The sequence below is a fragment of the Fusarium flagelliforme genome, assembly GCF_020744385.1.
Source record: "Fusarium flagelliforme strain FIESC 12 MPI-CAGE-AA-0113 chromosome Unknown B0J16scaffold_1, whole genome shotgun sequence".
NCBI classification, from domain to species: Eukaryota; Fungi; Ascomycota; class Sordariomycetes; order Hypocreales; family Nectriaceae; genus Fusarium; species Fusarium flagelliforme.
This window is the reverse complement of record NW_025763503.1, coordinates 3927536-3945974: the sequence shown is the minus strand read 5'-3', so window position 1 is coordinate 3945974 and position 18439 is coordinate 3927536. Positions and strand designations below refer to the sequence as shown.

At 49.1% G+C, this 18439-nt stretch overlaps 4 protein-coding genes across 4 annotated transcripts; 3 read left to right on the top strand and 1 right to left on the bottom strand.

The window, feature by feature from the left end:
- The first annotated feature begins 7122 nt into the window (after positions 1 to 7122).
- On the top strand, positions 7123 to 8557 carry B0J16DRAFT_23476 (uncharacterized protein). The gene is made up of 2 exons (XM_046123032.1): positions 7123 to 7229; positions 7410 to 8557. The coding sequence occupies exon 2, from the start codon at positions 7555 to 7557 to the stop codon at positions 8368 to 8370; it is 816 nt and encodes a 271-aa protein (XP_045989240.1). The 5' UTR covers positions 7123 to 7229; positions 7410 to 7554; the 3' UTR covers positions 8371 to 8557.
- A 1376-nt stretch (positions 8558 to 9933) lies between these two features.
- B0J16DRAFT_23252 (histone-fold-containing protein) lies at positions 9934 to 11419 on the top strand. Its single transcript, XM_046123031.1, has 4 exons — positions 9934 to 10310; positions 10392 to 10525; positions 10591 to 10709; positions 10801 to 11419. The coding sequence occupies exons 1-4, from the start codon at positions 10032 to 10034 to the stop codon at positions 11172 to 11174; spliced, it is 906 nt and encodes a 301-aa protein (XP_045989239.1). The 5' UTR covers positions 9934 to 10031; the 3' UTR covers positions 11175 to 11419.
- Positions 11420 to 12265: 846 nt separating this feature from the next.
- On the bottom strand, positions 12266 to 14948 carry B0J16DRAFT_328592 (chromatin remodelling complex Rsc7/Swp82 subunit-domain-containing protein). Its single transcript, XM_046126244.1, has 2 exons — positions 14619 to 14948; positions 12266 to 14417 (listed from the first exon to the last, which is right to left on the bottom strand). Exons 1-2 carry the CDS (start codon positions 14734 to 14736, stop codon positions 12661 to 12663), a joined length of 1875 nt encoding a protein of 624 aa, XP_045989238.1. The 5' UTR covers positions 14737 to 14948; the 3' UTR covers positions 12266 to 12660.
- An 812-nt stretch (positions 14949 to 15760) lies between these two features.
- B0J16DRAFT_313920 (uncharacterized protein) lies at positions 15761 to 16269 on the top strand (the record flags this gene model as incomplete). Its single annotated transcript, XM_046125156.1, has 3 exons — positions 15761 to 15945; positions 16072 to 16120; positions 16159 to 16269. 3 exons carry the CDS (start codon positions 15761 to 15763, stop codon positions 16267 to 16269), a joined length of 345 nt encoding a protein of 114 aa, XP_045989237.1.
- Between the last annotated feature and the right edge of the window lie 2170 nt (positions 16270 to 18439).

The window sequence follows — 18439 nt, the reverse complement described above, 5'->3', positions numbered from 1 at the left end:
GTCTCGGGGCAGGCTGTCAGCAACGGCATGACACTGTATAGTTTATGCTCAATAGCCCTACACACAAGGAAATAGCGGTATCTCTCGAGAGGAACAGGAAGGTGAGTTGATGGCATGTATGTTATGTTATGTTGTGTTATGCCACGTTTCATGCGACCACCTTTTGCGGCCCTGGGCTGTAAATGTCAATCAGGGACAGCCAACGGATTCCCTTTGGCCAAGATGCAGCTGCAACCTGATTTTGAGGCCTTCCAATCTCCCTCAGCCCTAGGAAAGGTTCGCAGCACAAAGAAAAGAACCTCGACCGCAGTCTTGGGAAGTGACATGACAGGACAGTAAGCCATCATATCATGCTGCCATCTGCTGGCACCGCACGCGGCTTGTATACGTCTTCTGCACGCATGATTTGCTGGAAGATCCCTGCTCCATCACAGTAACCGGTTGGCTCCCTTTTTTTCTTTTTTTCTTTTCTGTGCTTCGTCAAGCTCAGTCAAAGAGCCGCATCATGCATCGCCTCAGAGGAGGAGTATATCAAGTATGAACTCGGTTAAGTTGGGCCGCGATGGTTCGTATGCAGTCGTGAAAAAGAATCCACTCGGCATTGGCAAAGTTCACGGTGGATATCCTATCTCTTGTGTGTCTCTGTTGGATTGGACCAGGTCGTGATAATTTTGAATGCGAGTCAGCTTGGAGTGCATTAGCTGTTGCTTCCAGATGGAGTCCAAACTCCACCAAATGCCGCAGTGGCCTCTTCCTGCAGAAGTAGTTGACTGCTGATTGACTGATTGTGGGGGAGTTGATTCTCGAACGCTTCATTTTCCGTCTACTTGCATTGCCTCTTGGTTGCAGTATCGGCTGCAAGTCTTGAATTGGCCACCGTGAATAGGATATCGGTGGAGCATTGGCTCAACAAGAGTCAATTCACCCCAATTCGCCCCAACCCAGTATGGTAGTGAATCAAACTCTGCACAAAGAGCCAAAGTCTGAACTCAGATGAAGAAAAGTCTTCAGCGCTTTTCAATAGTATCAAGAAGCATCGAGTTTCTTTAAGAAATCGCTTAACGATCGACTACCTTCAGACAGGGATGATGCCTGTACTTAACCCTTGCTGCACTATGTAGTTTACATTAGCCTGCCACAGCCTCAGAAGTGGTTCAGATTGTCAAACAAAGCCAAGCCAAGCCACAGTCAATCGTGGGTGGAATCGGGACTTTCTTGCAGCAAATGGGTCCTGCGGCTCTTGTCAGAAACTGAGACGTTAGGCCACACGAGTCATGCGACTCGTTACAGCAAAGAAGAGACTGAGGGGAGATCCTACAATGAGTAAGACAAGTAATTTCAATCTTCTTTGGACGTGGAGGAAATCCAGTGGATACCTTGACAATCGGTTCTTGTCACTTACGAAGAACAGTAGTACTATGCTTCAGCCCTTATGCCCGCGACAGGGTCTTATTGCATTCAGATGATGGCATTGCCAGGAGGCAAAGGAAGTGCAATTGGAGGAAAATATGCCAGGCTTGCTTCCAAAGCCTACCTATGTCAGATAAGATATCAGAGGCTGTCAGTCAAGTTGAGACGTATAATAGAGACTTCAGAGTATAGCTCAAAGAGAGAGAGAGAGGGCCGAAGGATCAACGTACATTGCATTAGCAGAAACAGACCAAGAACGGTCCCTTGTTTAGACCCCGTCCAATGCGATGGCGTACAGTACATCGACGTTTGAAACGGCGGGGGAGGAGAAACACATGCAAGTGGGTTCTTGGTTCTCGATGACGCTGGTTGGTGCTCCAGGTGCTGCTGAACTGCGAGTTGGTGGGTATATAGTAGCATTGGCTATGAGAATCCTGGGCAATGTAGCATACATATTCTATGTAGGCATGGTGGCATCGAGCATATGCCTTCGCTTCGCTGTGTTCCATTGCGTTATTTTCGAAGCTAATGAAACCTGTCACGCCGCTGCCAATGCTTAGACGGAGATAAGAGTTGTCTGCCTTTAAGATCTCGGAGGAAAATTAGATCCCTGTGTTCGATGCCAACTCTGAACTTACAGATTCCAGTCACTGATTAGTTGTAAGTTTGAAGTCTTCAAGATGGTGGACCACTTGCTTTTCTCTCACTTAGCCTTGGCCCTCTGCTCAAGTCCGAGCGTAATTAAACACATTCAGCCTTGTGCCGTGCACCCAGCCCAAGAAGTAAGAGAAGAGAAGAGCATATCGGGATGGCACAGGATTGTACTGTCCCATCCCATCCGCATCGAACTATTGCTGCAAGTCATCTCCTGATGGTCCCATCACTATGCCAGATGTGAGTGCTTTGACGAATGGTAAGACGTAAAGGACACGGACTTGGTCTGGAGAAGCATTCGGGTCCCGATCTAACTAAGTCACAGTTCGTTCGCAAGAAGAGGGGAAGAGAACAAGACGGCCGATCTGGACCAACCAGCGGCCGACCCTGGACATTGCTCTCTTGCCCGTCCCATCTAGCCATCCCATCCCATCCCAAATCTACCCCTCGCAGATTGTGCCATGGTTTAAGAAGGCGCGTGCCTTGCAGCAGAAGCGCAATCAAGTAAGAAAAGGCTAGCTGTGGCTGGCCCTCCAGCCCATTTCAGTTGGGGTGTGCTTGGTTCAGGAACCTACTACCTTTCCTAGCCGAGCCTGCAGGCCAGTGCAGCAGATAGTGCAGCAGAACACTACAGCTGGTATTGCGGTAGATGGAGGCTTGGCAGAAGAGCAACATCCATCAACGCAACTGACTCTAACAACAGTCTTGTTAGATGATTTGAACACTTGGTTAGGCCATTGCTCTGTACTAGCTTGTCTTGTTGTGCACTCAAACAGCTGGAGCTCGTATCGTCTCATCGCATCCTTTGCTAAAGAAGCGGTGTATGTATCGTGTGTGTGAACTTGGTGGAGAGATGTTCACCAACAACCTTAAGAGCTGAGCTTGGGCCCCTGATTTTCCTTCTCCACACTCGGAATGAACATGGACAAGGGTGTAATTGTTCATCCTCATCATGACCCCGAGCCTCTGCAGAGTACGTATTGCGTTCTAAATAGGTTTTGCTAAGCCTTTGTACCTCTTCAGCCTTCGAGGTCATGGGGCAATAAACTCTGTAACAAAAAAAGCATACTAGAGATATTTTAATGTTGGAGCATGTTTGCCCCTGAAGCCATTTGGTCCAAGTGGTTCAATGAACTTGGATCCATGAGAAAATCGATATCGCTTCGGCAAAGAGTGGAGAAGCAAAAGCAGCAAGACTCTTCAGAACTGGGTTGCGGGAAAAAGCGAAGCCGATCACTCAGATAAATGGCTGGTAATGAATGAGAATCAGGCTCACGAGAGAAGGTGACGCTAGGAGAGAGACAATTGTAACTGAGACCGGCGCCCATACAGAAAAAGGTTAGGCGAAGAGGCTAAGAGGATCACCTAGAGAGTCGTAGACAGAGACTAACAGCAAGATCGGTCAGTGTGCCGTCCCGCTGATAGGCTCTTCCCGCCCGTTTATCATGGCACGGTTTCGCTTGGCCTCTCGGAGACCATGGCTCACTTGGGCTAAGTCGGCGAACGCTCAGGCTTGCTGTTCCCTTGCTTGTCGCTTCTTCAGATAGGAATCACGATCGCCATGATAGACTTTGAGACAATATGCCTGCCACGAGCATTGGAAAGGAGATAGCACAACACTAACATGTAAAGAACAGCGAAGCTATAGCATTAGACATTGACTGATCCAGATGACGAGTGCTAAAGTTCGCACCAACCATCAATCAATGGGAACCGCTATTCGTTACGATATAGCGGTCTGTATCAGGAGTATTGGGGGCGGAGATTTACCATTTTTTGAGGTGGGGATAAATCTTGGTTGGTCTCGCGGTGCAGTAATTATTTTTCAGCTGCACTGGTGGCGTGATCCGTCCAGGACAGGAACCAGGAACAAGCAAAACTAAGCGGAGCTTGTAGATTCTAGAAGAGCGTCGTCAGCAACGAAGAACCCGCGTATAGACGGCGGTTGATTTTCAGATAATTCCTTCAATGAGGCTCTGATAAGGATATCAAGACACGTGCAGAGTTTCAACTTTCTCGGCACTGTCTTGCTGAAGTCTGGATTTGGCGCCTACTAAATCCGCCACCCTGATACGTAGTGAACGAGGGATAAATTCGTTGAACAATATTTAAGAACAAGGCCAGGGCTTTGTGGCTGAAGGGTTGACTTATTCTGGACCTTGGAAGGTTGAAATGGCCAAGACGATAGGCTCGCTGATTTGAAGGCTGGGCAGCCTCCCTACCTAAGTAGGCAAGTCAATGTCGAATGTGCTGGCATTTACCCAGATAGTAATGGTGGACAATTGCCTCTGTACCAGTAAATCAAAAGCCGAAGTAAAAGTGACCGGAGCCGATGAAACGGCCTGAGTTGATAAACATTATATAGCAGTTATCCGACCAGCGAAAGACGAAACGCTCAGCCAGAAGCAATGTTAGACCCTACCCGCTTCGTGCCTTGCCATGATATCAGATCAAGACCCTGGGAATTACACCCAAGTCTAAAACTCCCGAAGGGGAACTTCCCCACAACGGGTAGTCGTTGGATGCTCCTCCAACGTCGCGAATAAATTGAATACTCGCATGCGAAAAGACTTGCCAAGCCCACAAACTGTTGTTATCGTTCGGGCACTCGAGATTCCGTGTGCACACGTATGTACAACCCTGTCTGCTGACAGGGACGAAAAGCTCAAGTAGCCGGCCCGGCCCAGGTGTTTCGGTTCAACTGAAAGTGATATGTCATGATAGAACAAGGCATGATGAGATACCACAGTACGATGATAGGATTTTTGTTGTAAACCGCAAGTTGTGTCGTAACCCAATGGTACAATGCTTCAAAAGCCCACGTATTCAGGAAGCCATTTAACCGGGCTAATCTCCCGTATTAATCACGTAGGTAGGAGATTGTGGAGAGCTTGCCGGCCTGAATAACACCATCATGGCGCGTTTCATTCTAGACTGCATTGCCGACAGGATATGGGGACGTGGAAATGAGAGACAAGGTCCGCGATGGCAGAGCAAAGGTAAAGTGTGAGGCAATCTCCGCGCATTCCAGGTAAGGACGCTTTTTCGAGGCCATTCGCAACCTTGTTATCTGACCTCTGCCCCCTTGCAGCTCCATTTCCTATTCCATCTCAGAATAACATAAAGCATGGCAGCCATATCAGTCGAGTGTGAGCCGTGAGATGAGAGAGTGACATGCCGACCGCCACGACCTAGGAAATAAACGAGGGGCCCGAGCCGTGTACTGTCTTTGCTTTTTTCTGCTCTTGGAAAGGTATGGTATGCATCTATTTGTAATGCGTTGTTAGGTATCTCGAGTCGTAACCTGTTTTTCTTAATATGGATACACACGCATCCTTCTCCCTTGCTACGAACAAGCGCTTGTTCAGCTGCATGTCTTAGACCCTTCATAGGAGCGAACTGGATTCGTGTTTTTAGACGAGAAGGGGAAAAAGCGGACAATTGATTATGTGAGGGGCTTCATGAAGAGGAGGTGAGGCTGTGAATCTGGGGGATCCTGGCTAGAATCTCGATTTGTGGATGTGTTGATACCGGTGAGAGTTTTAGATTATTGAAAGGGATGAGACAGAAAGTAAGCATTTCGTGATGGATGAGAAGTCAAGTCAAGTCAAGTCACAGACAGAAGGTGCCAGCCAACATCACTTGGATGTCTCTAATGTTAATTGAGTGCAAGCTCTTTCCGGATTGAGATCGAGATTGAGTGAGGTTGAGAATGAAGGGAAGGAACAATGTGTACCTTGTTGCGACGGAAGTTCTGACTGACAGGTAGGGACTGTATGATACTACGTACATTCCGTTATGTTGTAAGGCTGGCATCAGAATAATGAAACAAATATAGATTTCTGGGAACAATTTGCAACGCATGAATCGGTAGAATACAAGGCTCAACCTGACATACCTATACAGTAAGGATCTCTATCACTATCACCAGCCTTGGCCGTCTCTGAGGATGCCACGTTAAAGTGATGCTGGAGAGTTTAGTGTATCTTAGTTGCTGAAGTGGCCCACTGAAATCCATCGTGCAGTGGCACTAGAGTCCATTAATGCCCCTGTCGCCCGTTCTGCTCTGGGACCTGGCGTGGCGTCCAGCGACTCCACCACGCTGCATCACGCTAGAAAAAAATGGGCACAGAGTCTCCAGGGGTTCGTTCCACTGACTGCGCTGGACTGGCTTACTGGGTGGAAGAGAGACAGAATGAAAAAAAAAAGTGAGTGAAACGCAAGGCACGAGTCGAGCTGGATTGGTTGTGCGGGAATTATTCAGTTTCACTCTCTTTCAGGCACACGTCGAATGTCGGCTCGTATTGGCTGTATGTTGGCCTCGATCTCCCTACATTGGGTTACTTCATACAGAAAATCCAGATGCAAGAGTAGGTATGCGTTGTCTTTGATGGATAGACTTGACTCTTTGAGAAGAGACTGCAGAGCGGTGCAGCGCAATGCAATGCAGGGCATCTTGGAACCCTGTACCTGATCGAAGTGTATGTATATTGGGCAAATTGCAGCCGAGTTCTGTCTGTTCTGTTCTGTTTTTGGTTTGTCACCTGTGTTCTTGGCAGGTCAGTTTCTGTAGTTGACCAGGGGTTTCATGTATCAGCAGCTCACATCTTCACTTCTATCACATCCATCCATTACTTGACTTACACCCTTTTCTTACCCACTACCCACTACCTACCCCCACTACGCTCCGCTCCTTCCTCACACCTCCGCTCCTGCCTCTCACCATCTCGTTTGTCTTGCTTGCTCCTGCTCCTGCTCCTGCTCTGGTACTGGCAGTAGAACATGCAGTAACAACATGTGGTTAACCCCATCTTAGTAATTTGTTAACAGTGCACGCTGACCGTGATGATCCATGACGCTTTATACTAGTATTCGTTCCTACACACCCTCTCCCACTCCTTGAAACCCCCAGTCTCTATATAGCTTCAACCGTCCCCCCATCTCTATTTGGCTCCTTGACCTTCGTCCATCTACAGGGCCATTGAGTTCCTGGTCGATATATCATCAACTAAACACTTTCACCTCATCCCGTCTTTATCAGGTTCGATCTCCCGACGTCCTGATCAACGTCGAAACCACGAGGTGACTTACACCGACTCGATCTGCGCCGATCCCCGTCGAGTCAAACCCTTTCGACCGGCCCTATCGGGAGCAGTGACTCGATTGTTAGTTTTCTTTACTTTACCTTACCTTGCACATCAATTCTATCTCTCAATTAAGAGTAGACCATTTCGCATGAATTATATGCAATGGTTGTATCGCTTAATGTGACCCCAAACGTCCAATATCACCAAACATCAGCTTAACTATACAACATCTGGAACATATTCTAATCATATCTTTAGTCGTTTCGCCGTTTGAAGCATTTCTTGTCAGGCTTAAACACTCGCTCATCTTTTCTGGCTTGCACCTTTCCAACAGCAGCAGGTGCTTTTCATCAATACTTTCACCCAGGCCTTTTACGTACAAACACATGATGGAGATATCACGATGCAGGACTCTCAACTCCAAGTAATCATCATTGTCCTCGCGACCGTGGTTCTTGTCACCGCCATAACCGCAGTCGGATGTTTTCTCTGGCGCCGTAGCCGTCAACGGCGCAGATTCCTCTTCATGAAGAGAGGCATTACCCCTATCGATGATGAGGAAATTGAGTCGTGGAAGCGGGATAGGAGCCACGAGAAGGCACAGATAATCGAAGCTGCCAACGAAGCTGCCAACAGGGAGGCCAGAGATTTAGAGCAACAACAATTTGAGTATCGGCAAAGACAGAAGAGCACTTCATTCAGCTCCATCCGCAAACCCCCGAGTGTTATCATCTACGACCGTCCCCATCCTCGAGTTTCCGAGGAACTCTCCCCTCGATCAATCCATCACAAGCGCAGCATTGATGTGCCGTCGACTCCAGTCCTTGCTCGCGCCCCCAACTCACGACCAGGCCTCACTGATGAGGCTGTCCAAGGAGAAGAAGCCTTCATCCCGCCCATCAAGCGTCAGCCTTCACGATTGGCCAAACTTCCCCCTTCTCGCCATAGCCGAACTCGAAGCAGCCGCAGCAGTACCATGAGCACAGCTTCACCCCGAGATCCTTGGCATGGTCACTATCCCGATGCATTCTTCGGCACTCGTAGCTCCAGCGAATACCTGCCCCGGACGCACCAATCCTTGGACATTAGACGACAACATCATCGAATGCACTCCATGTCCAACATGAATCGTCTCTCATTCAACGAAGAAGTCTATCTTGGGGGCCTTTCACCACGCCCGCTCGTTCGTCAATCGGAGATTGGCAGGGCTATCGGTTGAGTTCGGATATTCGTCTGCATCTGAGGTTCAGAACCGAAGAACGGAAAAAGCAAAACCTGACGTTTCTGTCATCTCATCAAACAAGTAAGCGAATGGAACATGCTTACCCCGGTATTCGAGGTTACCCTACCATTCAAAACCGCATGGAGAAATTGTTTCCGTGACGGCTTGTTTCAAACCCCGTCATGACCCCAGTCACCGCGAGATATAGCGGGGCTCGAATCGTCTTGACCCATTTCTAGAAAGACTCTATCGGTCCACAGAATCATGGACCAGTATCTTGGCTTTGCTTTGATGTGCTTTGCAAAGCAATGGTCATTGAGGGCGAAATGGGTCTTTGGCATTGACTTGGAGATATTATCTCATTTCGTTAATGACCAAGAGGTTCGGAGGCATGACGAAGCACCTCAACACACCAACATTCTTTTCAACAATACCCATTAATCCACTCTTTCATTTTATTTTTCACTTCTCACTCCTCTTCCCAAAGAGGCAGCATAGCAATGAGCTTCGGTCGAATCCGCCTCATTTTACTCCCTCAGCGGAGCACGATTTTTATATCCTGGCATATGCCGGCTGGAACACGGAGGACCTTTGTTTGTGCATTTTGATGATGGATATACCCCAGACTTTCCTTTATTTTTTTTCTTATAAATGTTTTATGATCAAGCAAGCGAGCGACATGAAGGGAACAGAACAGTGTTCGTTTCATGCGATAAGATGCCATGATATCGAGTCGAGCGATATGGAGAGGAATTCTGTCAGAAATTGGGAGCAGCAACATGACATGACAGATGGCTGTCTGGCAGAGTAGGATGAACTGCCAATCAACTACGTTACCTTAGCTTATCTAGCTGCATACCTATGTGCTAGATGTATAGATATACACAACCCAATTGAACAAGATTGAACATTCTTATATCTTTTTATCAAGGTCCCTGGGGACCGAGACCCTTGTGACATGAACGGGTAGAATCAGATACATGAGCGATAGGCGATGTGACTTTACCTTGTGGCTTGCTTTCTTCAATCCAACTCGGCGACTCTCCACTCTGATTTGATCTCAACAGTCTTTGTATGCTTTCCATACCTAGATACCTAGGCAAATATTCGTTCCTTCTCATTTTCGTAGTCTTTCCCTTTCTCACTAATACGATAGATACCTTGGTAGAAAACCTGTCCCACAATGAAACCACTTAACGCGTCTCTAGCCACTGATAGCGGGGCATCGCGTCTCGTCAAGCCACATCTACCGCGTTCACTAAACTTGCAACTAACCTCACTTCACTGCACTTCACCTCCCGTACTCGCTCACTCACCTACTCTAATCAACAATCGATTATCGCCATTGAATACAACCCGGTAACTGAAAAGAACCACATCATATCAATAATACGAATCAACTCTTGTAAAAGGAAGAGGCCAATCAACATTTCATACATTTTGCTCTCACTTTCAACTTGAAAGGGGTACGAGTAGAGTGACCAAGTGGTTACTATATTGAAAGCATCTTTTCCATCATAACAAGGGCGGATTAAAGAGGTAGTCAATTCGACTCATCGCCAAGCCTACATCAGTCAGAAAAGTTCCTGTGCAGTCAACTGCTAGGAGCCTCTTATCCGCATCATACAACAACATACCGCCTGCCATCACCACTCACAATGCCGCCTCGGAAATCCAACTCGCGTAAGAGTGACACCTCGACCGCGCGGTTTGTCCCAATGGACGACGTGTCACCGCTAGAACAGAGCCCAGCAGCACCAGCACCAGCACCCACACAAGCTGATGTCCCTGCGCCAGCGTCAACACCAGCACCCGCAGGTAGTGAAATTGTCGCCGCCGAAGGTGAAGCTGGGTCATCACCTGTTCAGACTGCAGAAAAGAATAAGGACAAAGACAAGGAGAAGGAGAAGGAGCATAAGGAGCACATCACCATTGAGGTAGGCCCAATGGAGGGAATCACTTCTCAAATTTCAAGAGGGACCACAGAGACCGAAAACAGTAGCTAACATGTCCACCAGGACCTGACCCTCCCAAAATCTATAATCACTCGATTATCTAAGGGCGTACTGCCACCCAACACACAAATCCAGGCCAATGCTATCATGGCTCTCAGCCAAAGCACCACGGTCTTCATCAACTACCTAGCGTCCCAGTACGTCTCACCTACTGAAAACCCTCTTTTCATCAGGGAGAGGACCTTACTAACTTAATTCCCAGCGCTAACGAGAACACCGTAAATGCTGGCAAAAAGACCATATCACCTGCAGATGTCTTCAAGGCCCTTGAAGAGACCGAGTTTGGTTTCCTGCGAGAACCTCTCGAAGCTGAGTTTGCCAGTACGTCGATTTCTTATCTTACCACGTTTCTTCGTGAAAAGGCAACTTTTACTATACACAAAGACAACAAAACCGCTAACGTAACACCAAGAATTCAACGCTATCCAGACCGAGAAGCGCACATCTTACCGCCAAAAGGTTCGTGCCAAAAAGTCAGACGGTGCAGACACCGATATGCCCGATACATCTCACGTTGAGACCGACGCAGACACGACAATTGCTTCCACAGGCCCACTCGCCAAGCGCCCTCGTGTTGAGCCTGGTAACGCCGATGCCGAGGAGGACGCCGTGACTGAAGACGAGGTTGAGATCCCTGAAGATTCCGATGATGATGATGAGGTGGAAGAAGAGGAAGAAGAAGATGGCGAGGGAGAGGCTAGTGGCGACGATACCCAAGACGCCCTCGAGGTCAAGGAAAGAAAGAATGAGAGAGACGAGGCTTTGGATGGTGATGAGAGCGATTAGAATTCTGGAGAGCAGAGCAGAGCCAAGTCCGCTTTGCTGCACCCTCAGGATGACTGGCTTGAGATTGTTAGATAATGCTATTGGACCATAATTCATACGCTGTGAGCTCTCATTAATAGACACTTGTCAACGACTCCAAAAATATACTGCCAGCCCTCCTTTGAACTATTGCAACTATAAACGACCTTTGCGGCTCTCTATCCGGACACCTATCGCGCTTCAACCTTACCTGTCAACTGTCGTGTGACACACTTTTATAAACTCCCCTAAAGCACGTCTTGCTGCCCTCTCACAAAACAAGCCTAGCCGCGAGTGCTTGTACAGACACAAACATTCCGACGGATGTCACCACGCTCCCGCTCCAGTGGCGCGTATAACACCTTGATATTGGACGACAACTTCCCCGACAATCCGATTCGCTGGGCCGGGTCATGACAGGCTGTCATCATGTGTAACAAAACACGAACACGGACAACCACGTCGAGTTTGTCTTATAGCCCTAGGTGCAGGCATTTGGGTCAATATAGGAACAAGACACGACACGAAACGAATCATGCATGATGGCATCATCAAGAACAATCATTGCTGTTTAGACTAAATTCTCATAGTGTTAACCTCACTCTCAGAAGCCGGACCCCAAGATACAAATGTTTACCCATTGTACACGCTGAAAAGAAACATGACCTGGAAAATTAATTAAAGCCTATAGACACGAACAAGATGACCGATCGCTAGCATATGGGGGAAACCGAAGTAAAGACAGGCTGTTCTTAACCAAGGTTGACTGACACCTTCCGGAGCAATACCCCCTGCAAGTAAACGCTTCACGATGAGGCAATATCGTATCTCGATAAAATTGAAATGTTGAAGACGACCTGAAGAGCGACGTGGTATCAAAATGAAAGCCTAATAGATATATGCCTCGCCAGCACAAACAATCCGCGACGCACAAGCGAGTCGCCATCGGAACCTCATCCACGAAACCACAAAAAAACAACGAATAGTTTGCCCAAAAAATGAAATAAATCGAAATCAAATGCCTCCAAAGATAATCCCTATCTGTAACAAGAAATAACATGGTATGTTGTGGTCCACGCATGTACTCAACCAAACCCCCGAGAGCAAACTCAAAACTGCAAGCAAAGATAAACAAAGAGGAAAAGAAACAAAGACACAAGCAGCGATTCCATGTTCCTATCCTGCCCGACTCCTCTATTCCAGCCAGGCCAAAACTATAAGCAATTCTTCAAGCCAATAGGCCTATTGAGATGCGCATAGCCCCCTCGACGACATATATGCTTGAATATCGAGTGAGGGGTCCAGACCAAAGAAGAGAGTAGTCTCCAAGATCAAAATGTATGAAACACAAGACAACTGAAGAAGTAGAAAGCAAAAACACCACACGAACAGTTTAAATCTCAGAATAAGAATGTAAATGTAGATCAGATCGTTCCGTCATTTCGCATCACCATATGGGTCTCCGATCCTATTGAGGCTGTTGCCCAGGAGTCCACCATTGCTGCGCTGGCGAATGTTGACCAGACCAGCCTTGGGAGACCGATGGCGCTCCGGCTCCACCTTGAGGCATGTATTGTCGAGGTGTCTGATCTGTGGGATACATGCTCTGTCCTGCACCATACTGCATGCCAGCCATGCCGGGGAACTGCATACTCTGCATCTGACCGGAGCTAGACTGACGGAGATGCGAAGAAGGCGACTGCGAGGGGTGAGGGGCCTGGGACTGAGCAGTGTAGCTACCGTAGCTATGTTGAGGTGCCTGAGGAGTCTGTGGCCACATTTGACCTGATTGGTAGTTATAGCCGGGCGTTCCTTGTGACATGGAGCCTGTGGAACCTGGGAGTGTTGGCCTGATATTCGACTGCGTTGGTGAGTGAGCCATACCTCTCATTGGCGCCTGAGTAAGACTGCTCTGCGCGCTAATAGACTGTGAGTAGGGCGCAGTGGTCATCATCATCTGAGGGCTCTGCGTGGATACTAGTCCAGGTTGCTGGGACATGGCCGTAGCAGTGGTATGAGGTGAATGCGACGGTCGACTGGTTGCAGTATTGGAAGTATCGGCCGGGGCCACGGGCTGCTGGGTCAGATTGGAGGGAGGCTGCTCATGTGGACGTCGCCAAAGGCCCTGGAGATAGTCGTTGCGCATATCTCGCTGCTGATTAACTGACCTGCTGAAATCTGCGGCATGATGAGCTTGGGCATTGAGCTCCCCGAGGGGCGATGGACGAGTCTGGTCTTGGTAAGCAGGGCCGGTAATCTCCTGACGAGGTCCGCCTTTGAGAATTCCTGAATAATCGCGCGGCCGGGAGTCGCTGAGGTCTGATCCTAGTGTCAATCCGGGCATTCTTGTCGTAGTTCCGGGTGGTGGTCCGATCATACCTGGTTGAACAAGGTGCGGCTGCGGGGGGCCGGGGAACGGTCCTGGGTTGTTGCTATACACAATCTCTGGATGGGGACCAGCCAGCAAGACATTGTTCTGTTGTGCCTCAGCCGCCTCTCTTGCCTTTGTAGCACCGGGGCGCTTCTCTCCAGCAAGATCAGCTTCGGTAAAGCCTTGTTTTCGCGCCTTGGTTTCCCAATAGTCATCGCGAACTCTTCTACCGTTGACAATCACACGGCTTCCAAATTGTCGGAACATTGACCTGGCAGTAACGATTGCAATTTGTCTGGAACGATACGAGAAGGGAAGGATTTCCTGCGCGACCAAATCGTCCTTTTCCGCCTGGCTGGCAATAATCTTGAACAGGGACCTGTTCTTGTTAAAGAGAAGATACGAATCTCTGTAGCCCAAAACCCTGGCACACTCGGTAGCAAGCATGAAGAGCTTATCACCTCTGTTGGGAACCAGAAACGTCCGGCACTTGTATTCTCGACCTCCGTTCAATGTACCGTTCTGTTGGACTTTCTTCTCTCCGAACTCGTCGATCTCGCGGGGTAGATACTCATCGCCGGAAGCATTAAGCTGGTCGGTTGTATGGTCCCGCACAGTTGGTAGCGCTTTGAGAGTCGATTTTGTCGGGGTGGTTTTGGGCGGCATCTGGGCCTGGGCCGGTGTGTAGGCAGGACTGGCTTGTGGCAGCGCTGAGCCTTGAGACTGGGGAGTTTGAGGCGGAGGGATAGCCTGAGGAAGGGTCGAGGCCGCAGCCTGCCCAGGAGCCTCGGAAATGCTTCCCGAAGATCGTTTATTCATTGGTTTGGCTCGTTTTCGAAATGGTTTCGTATCACCTACGATTATGAGAATGGTTAGCACTTTCCGCCCGCATCATCATTTTGTAAGAATGCTGCGATAGAGATCAACGTAAAGTAATAAAAAAACAGTAGTTCCGACACGGAGAGAAAAATAGCAAATGGTTGAGCTGTCTGGCACAAGGAAGTCAGGCGTCGCAGAAAGCAGAGCGACACCAAACTACTTGCCCGCCGACATACCATCGTCACCAGGCTGCGGCGCGTCATAAAGTTCGGGAGAATGGCCGCGCTTAAGCGAGCGCTGCGGTTGATGCGAAAGACCTATAACTTTACAATGGCTGTTAGAATATTGACTCATGGGCTGAATAAAATTGTGAATGTATGAGGTGGCGCAACCTATTTCGCAAGTCCATATCCCGGAGGAGGGACGCGAGCGGCGCAGTGCGGGGCAAATGTATTCATCATGGAGTTTGCGCGCAAGTGATGTTCAAGCTTGCGCATGCTCATGATATGACAGAGTTTTAGGTAGATGTTTGAAGAGGTGATGCGATCACAGAGGGGATAAAATAGAGTTATTGAACTTACCAGGCGAGCTGAGGGCGGCCGGGTTGATTGTCGCATTATCAGCGCCGGTTTGCTGGGCGGAGTACATGACAGAGCTACCGAGCCAGCGGGGAAAGTAGCGACCACAGGAAGGTGATAGCGACGTGTCCTGAGATGTTTGGACTGGCGAGCTGAAGGGTTGGAGAAGATGCAGAAGGAGGGCAACGTCAGTCGCACGTGGTTGGCGGCCAGAATGAGGCGCGTCGTTGAGCGTGAATGGCGAGTTGTCGATTATATGGTAGGCAAAAGTGGGAAACCTGCCTGGGCTTGTGATGTGAGACTCGGCCAGCCAGGCCTTGGCTCAGAGTCAAGGGCAGGCCGGGACATAGGCTCCAGACGGGAGTTGATCCAAACCGAGACAAGATCGTAGCAATCCAGACAAAGTGCGCGGCAGCGGCGGGATGGGCGTGCGAAGAAGAGTAAAGGCGAACAAGACAAGAAACGAAGCAGGATAAGACAAGATAGTGGAATACAACGCCGGAAAGAAGCAAGTGCCAAAAACCAAGAAAAGAAGCGACAAAATAAAAAAGAAAGAAAACTGAGGTGCTGGATTTACCTTTGTCGGGTGATAGAACTGATGCGATGGCAGACGCGGATCGCGTTGTGCAACGGCTGCGACAACGATGTCAAGAGAGGCTCACGAAAGAAGCCCAGCTACCGATCAGCGCAAAGCGCGCAAGTAAGACGAAAGAGCTTTCGCGTAACAAACAAAAACTCGACAAACCCGCCGAATAGTTGAGAATACGCGTTGATTGATTGACTGACTGATTGATAACGGGATGGTTGAACGATACTATGCGATGCGATGCGATGGAGCGGGTGTGTGTGATGGCGGAAAGCCGATGGTGGATGGAGGGTTAATGATGGTCGATGGAGATGGGGATGGGATGGGATGGGTAGGTATGGGTATGGGTATGGGTATGGGTATGGGTATGGGGATTGAGATGGTATGGTATGGTGGCAGGTAGGCAGGCGGCCGGGCAGACAGACAGGCAGGTGGGAGGGGACGGGACTGCGTGCTGGATCTAAAATGGTGTGGGAGGGAAGGTGCAGTAGGAGAAGCTAGTGCGCGCAGCTAGTTTAGCTACAGCCAGGAAGGTGCAGTAATTAACTGGGAAATCTGGGAAACAGTCACTCCCGTCAGTCGCACTTGCTTGCAAATGCAAATTGTACGTAGTGGCGACGTGAGACTGAGACCGGGAAGCTAGGGAAGAAGAAAAAAACCACTCTCGGAGGGGCAGGAGCATGCCCGGGCAAGAAATGGAAGGATCCAATCAGGCAGCCTTGAAATGGCAAGAAGCGGAAGAACCCACAATAAAACCAGGGATCTCAGAATCCAAGAGTCAGAATCACAACCCCCGAAAAAGAGCAACGCAATGCCTAAACGAAGTCAAGACAGAGGAAGTGGAGGTGGCGGCGGCACAGCGGGGAGCGTTAGCGGATGGTGAGTGACCCTTCAACTCAAAGCGTGAATGAGGGCGATTGCGCGCCAGTGATAATAACCTGCTTGTTTGTATAACAGGTACGGTACATACACCATACGCTGTATTAGACCAAGGTATGGTATGCAGCGTAGCGTAGTATGAGATAATGCGACAGAGGAGGCGCGCGTGGTTGTGGAGAAGAAACGAGGTTGAAGCGTTCCGTCCAGAGCGGAGGCTGTTTAGCGCCTTGGGCTGTACCGTACCGAAACGTAGCGCAGTTTGTGGTTCAACGTTAATGCGATACGATGCAATGCGATGCGATCGCTGCCCGTGATGTGGGGATGGATGGAATATGATATGATAGTGTGTGCGCTTTGTAATAAGGGAGCGGCGCGTGCAGGAGAAAGGTCGAATTTGAATAGAGTGAGATATGTGATAAGAAGGCAGCAACGGGTTTCGCAATCAGCGATATACAGTATCGTAACGGAAGTAAAAGAGAGGGTTTAGATAGCCAAGAGTTGATATCAGCGTCCTGTTCTAAGAGATGCGCCTGATGAGCGCGGGGAGTGTGTTGCTTGGAATTCAATATTCAAACAAAGAATGAACAGTCGTAGGGAGGGTACAGGCCTGCTGGTGCCTGTGATCGACGCTCAAGCTGGTGATGTGTGATATGAGGGATATGAATATGCCACAAACGGCTGATAGCGAAATGAAGCTGTTGGTCGTGCAGCGAGCGACACAAGAATCTGATGGTGCCGACGATGTTTAATGACCGTACTTCCAGTCTGGGCGAGTCGGTTGTTTGATAGACAGATCAATAGATGGATCAGATAGATGGATGGTTTATTGTAGGTGCGGATGGTCCCCGGCCTTGCTTGGTAGGATACGATGATGGAGGAGAGGAGGAAGAGGAGGAGGGAGTGGGACGTATGTGCAGTCCGGTCCAGTAGAGGGCTGCTGGGATATCAAAGAAGATGGAGGGGAGGGGAGAAGGGTTTACCGTTGGAAAGACGGCGCGATTGAGGGAGACGGATGACGAAGGATGGTTGGTCGAGATGGCGCAAGCCTGGGGGAGGGGGGGATGCGAGTGGGGAGTTGAGCCAAGTAATGGACAGGAGCAAGGGTAAAATGGCAGGGGAATGAGAGCTGTGGTTGGCTCTTGGAGCAGGTAGGTGTGTCTCTATATATTAGAGTAAGACACAGTGAACGAGAGGAGTCAACGAGGTTGAGGTGGAGGCGGAGTCGAGCTTTGTAAAGGCGATGATGATGATGGTGATATTGTCATTCAAAGACGAAAGAGGATGCGGTGTAGGCGGCACCGGCGGGTGAGGTGAGGTGACAGTAGAGACGTCGTTTCCATGATAAGAAGTTATTGACTGACATTAGATATGTATGTATGAGGTTCAAAACAAGCTGGTCCAATTTCCTAGGATAGACACATACATCAACATCCGCATCATCAGCATCAGCATCATTGGGCCCTCTTGGTTCAGCTTCGGTTATGGCCAAGCGATTTCTCCGGCTAGTCTCTTGTGCAGTGAGATGTCACCATGCAAGGTAATTGAGCGAAGACCTAAAGAAAGCGAACCCAAACCAGGAAATAGCATAACGGCTGAACCCTATGGTCTGGCCTGGTCTGGTCTTGAGTAGGCTAAAGTCAATGGCTTGCGCTTGGGTGTCATCAACTGTCAGCTTTCCATATCCATGTGTCGACTGTGCCCGGAGACGTTGCGCTGATGTCGAAAAACAGATGCTGACGACTGCCGGCTTGATTAGCCTGTATCATGCGTCAGGTACAGAGAAAGCCTCCATTGCAGCAAAGCGTTTGCAAATGCAAGCATTTCAGCAAAGCATGTAGATGACATTCGAGTTGCGGCCCTTTTGGCATATTCCTTTGCGAAAGATCCATCCACTAAGCATCTAGTTTCGAGATGGAACCAGATCCTCGAATAAGACAGACCCATATACTTTAGCACGCCGAGGCTGTTGTCATTGATTGAGGTTGTACCGAAACTAAAAGTTCACGTCAGGTGT

Excerpts from the sequence above, each read along its gene's own strand:
- B0J16DRAFT_328592 (XM_046126244.1), bottom strand. The coding sequence starts at position 14,736 with ATGAGTCAATATTCTAACAGCCATTGTAAAGTTATAGGTCTTTCGCAT. Across the intron at positions 14,418-14,618 it reads GCCGCAGCCTGGTGACGATG|GTGATACGAAACCATTTCGA; the intron begins GTATGTCGGCGG and ends TCATAATCGTAG.
- B0J16DRAFT_23476 (XM_046123032.1), top strand. The coding sequence starts at position 7,555 with ATGCAGGACTCTCAACTCCAAGTAATCATCATTGTCCTCGCGACCGTG.
- B0J16DRAFT_23252 (XM_046123031.1), top strand. The coding sequence starts at position 10,032 with ATGCCGCCTCGGAAATCCAACTCGCGTAAGAGTGACACCTCGACCGCG. Across the intron at positions 10,311-10,391 it reads AGGAGCACATCACCATTGAG|GACCTGACCCTCCCAAAATC; the intron begins GTAGGCCCAATG and ends CATGTCCACCAG. Across the intron at positions 10,526-10,590 it reads ATCAACTACCTAGCGTCCCA|CGCTAACGAGAACACCGTAA; the intron begins GTACGTCTCACC and ends CTTAATTCCCAG.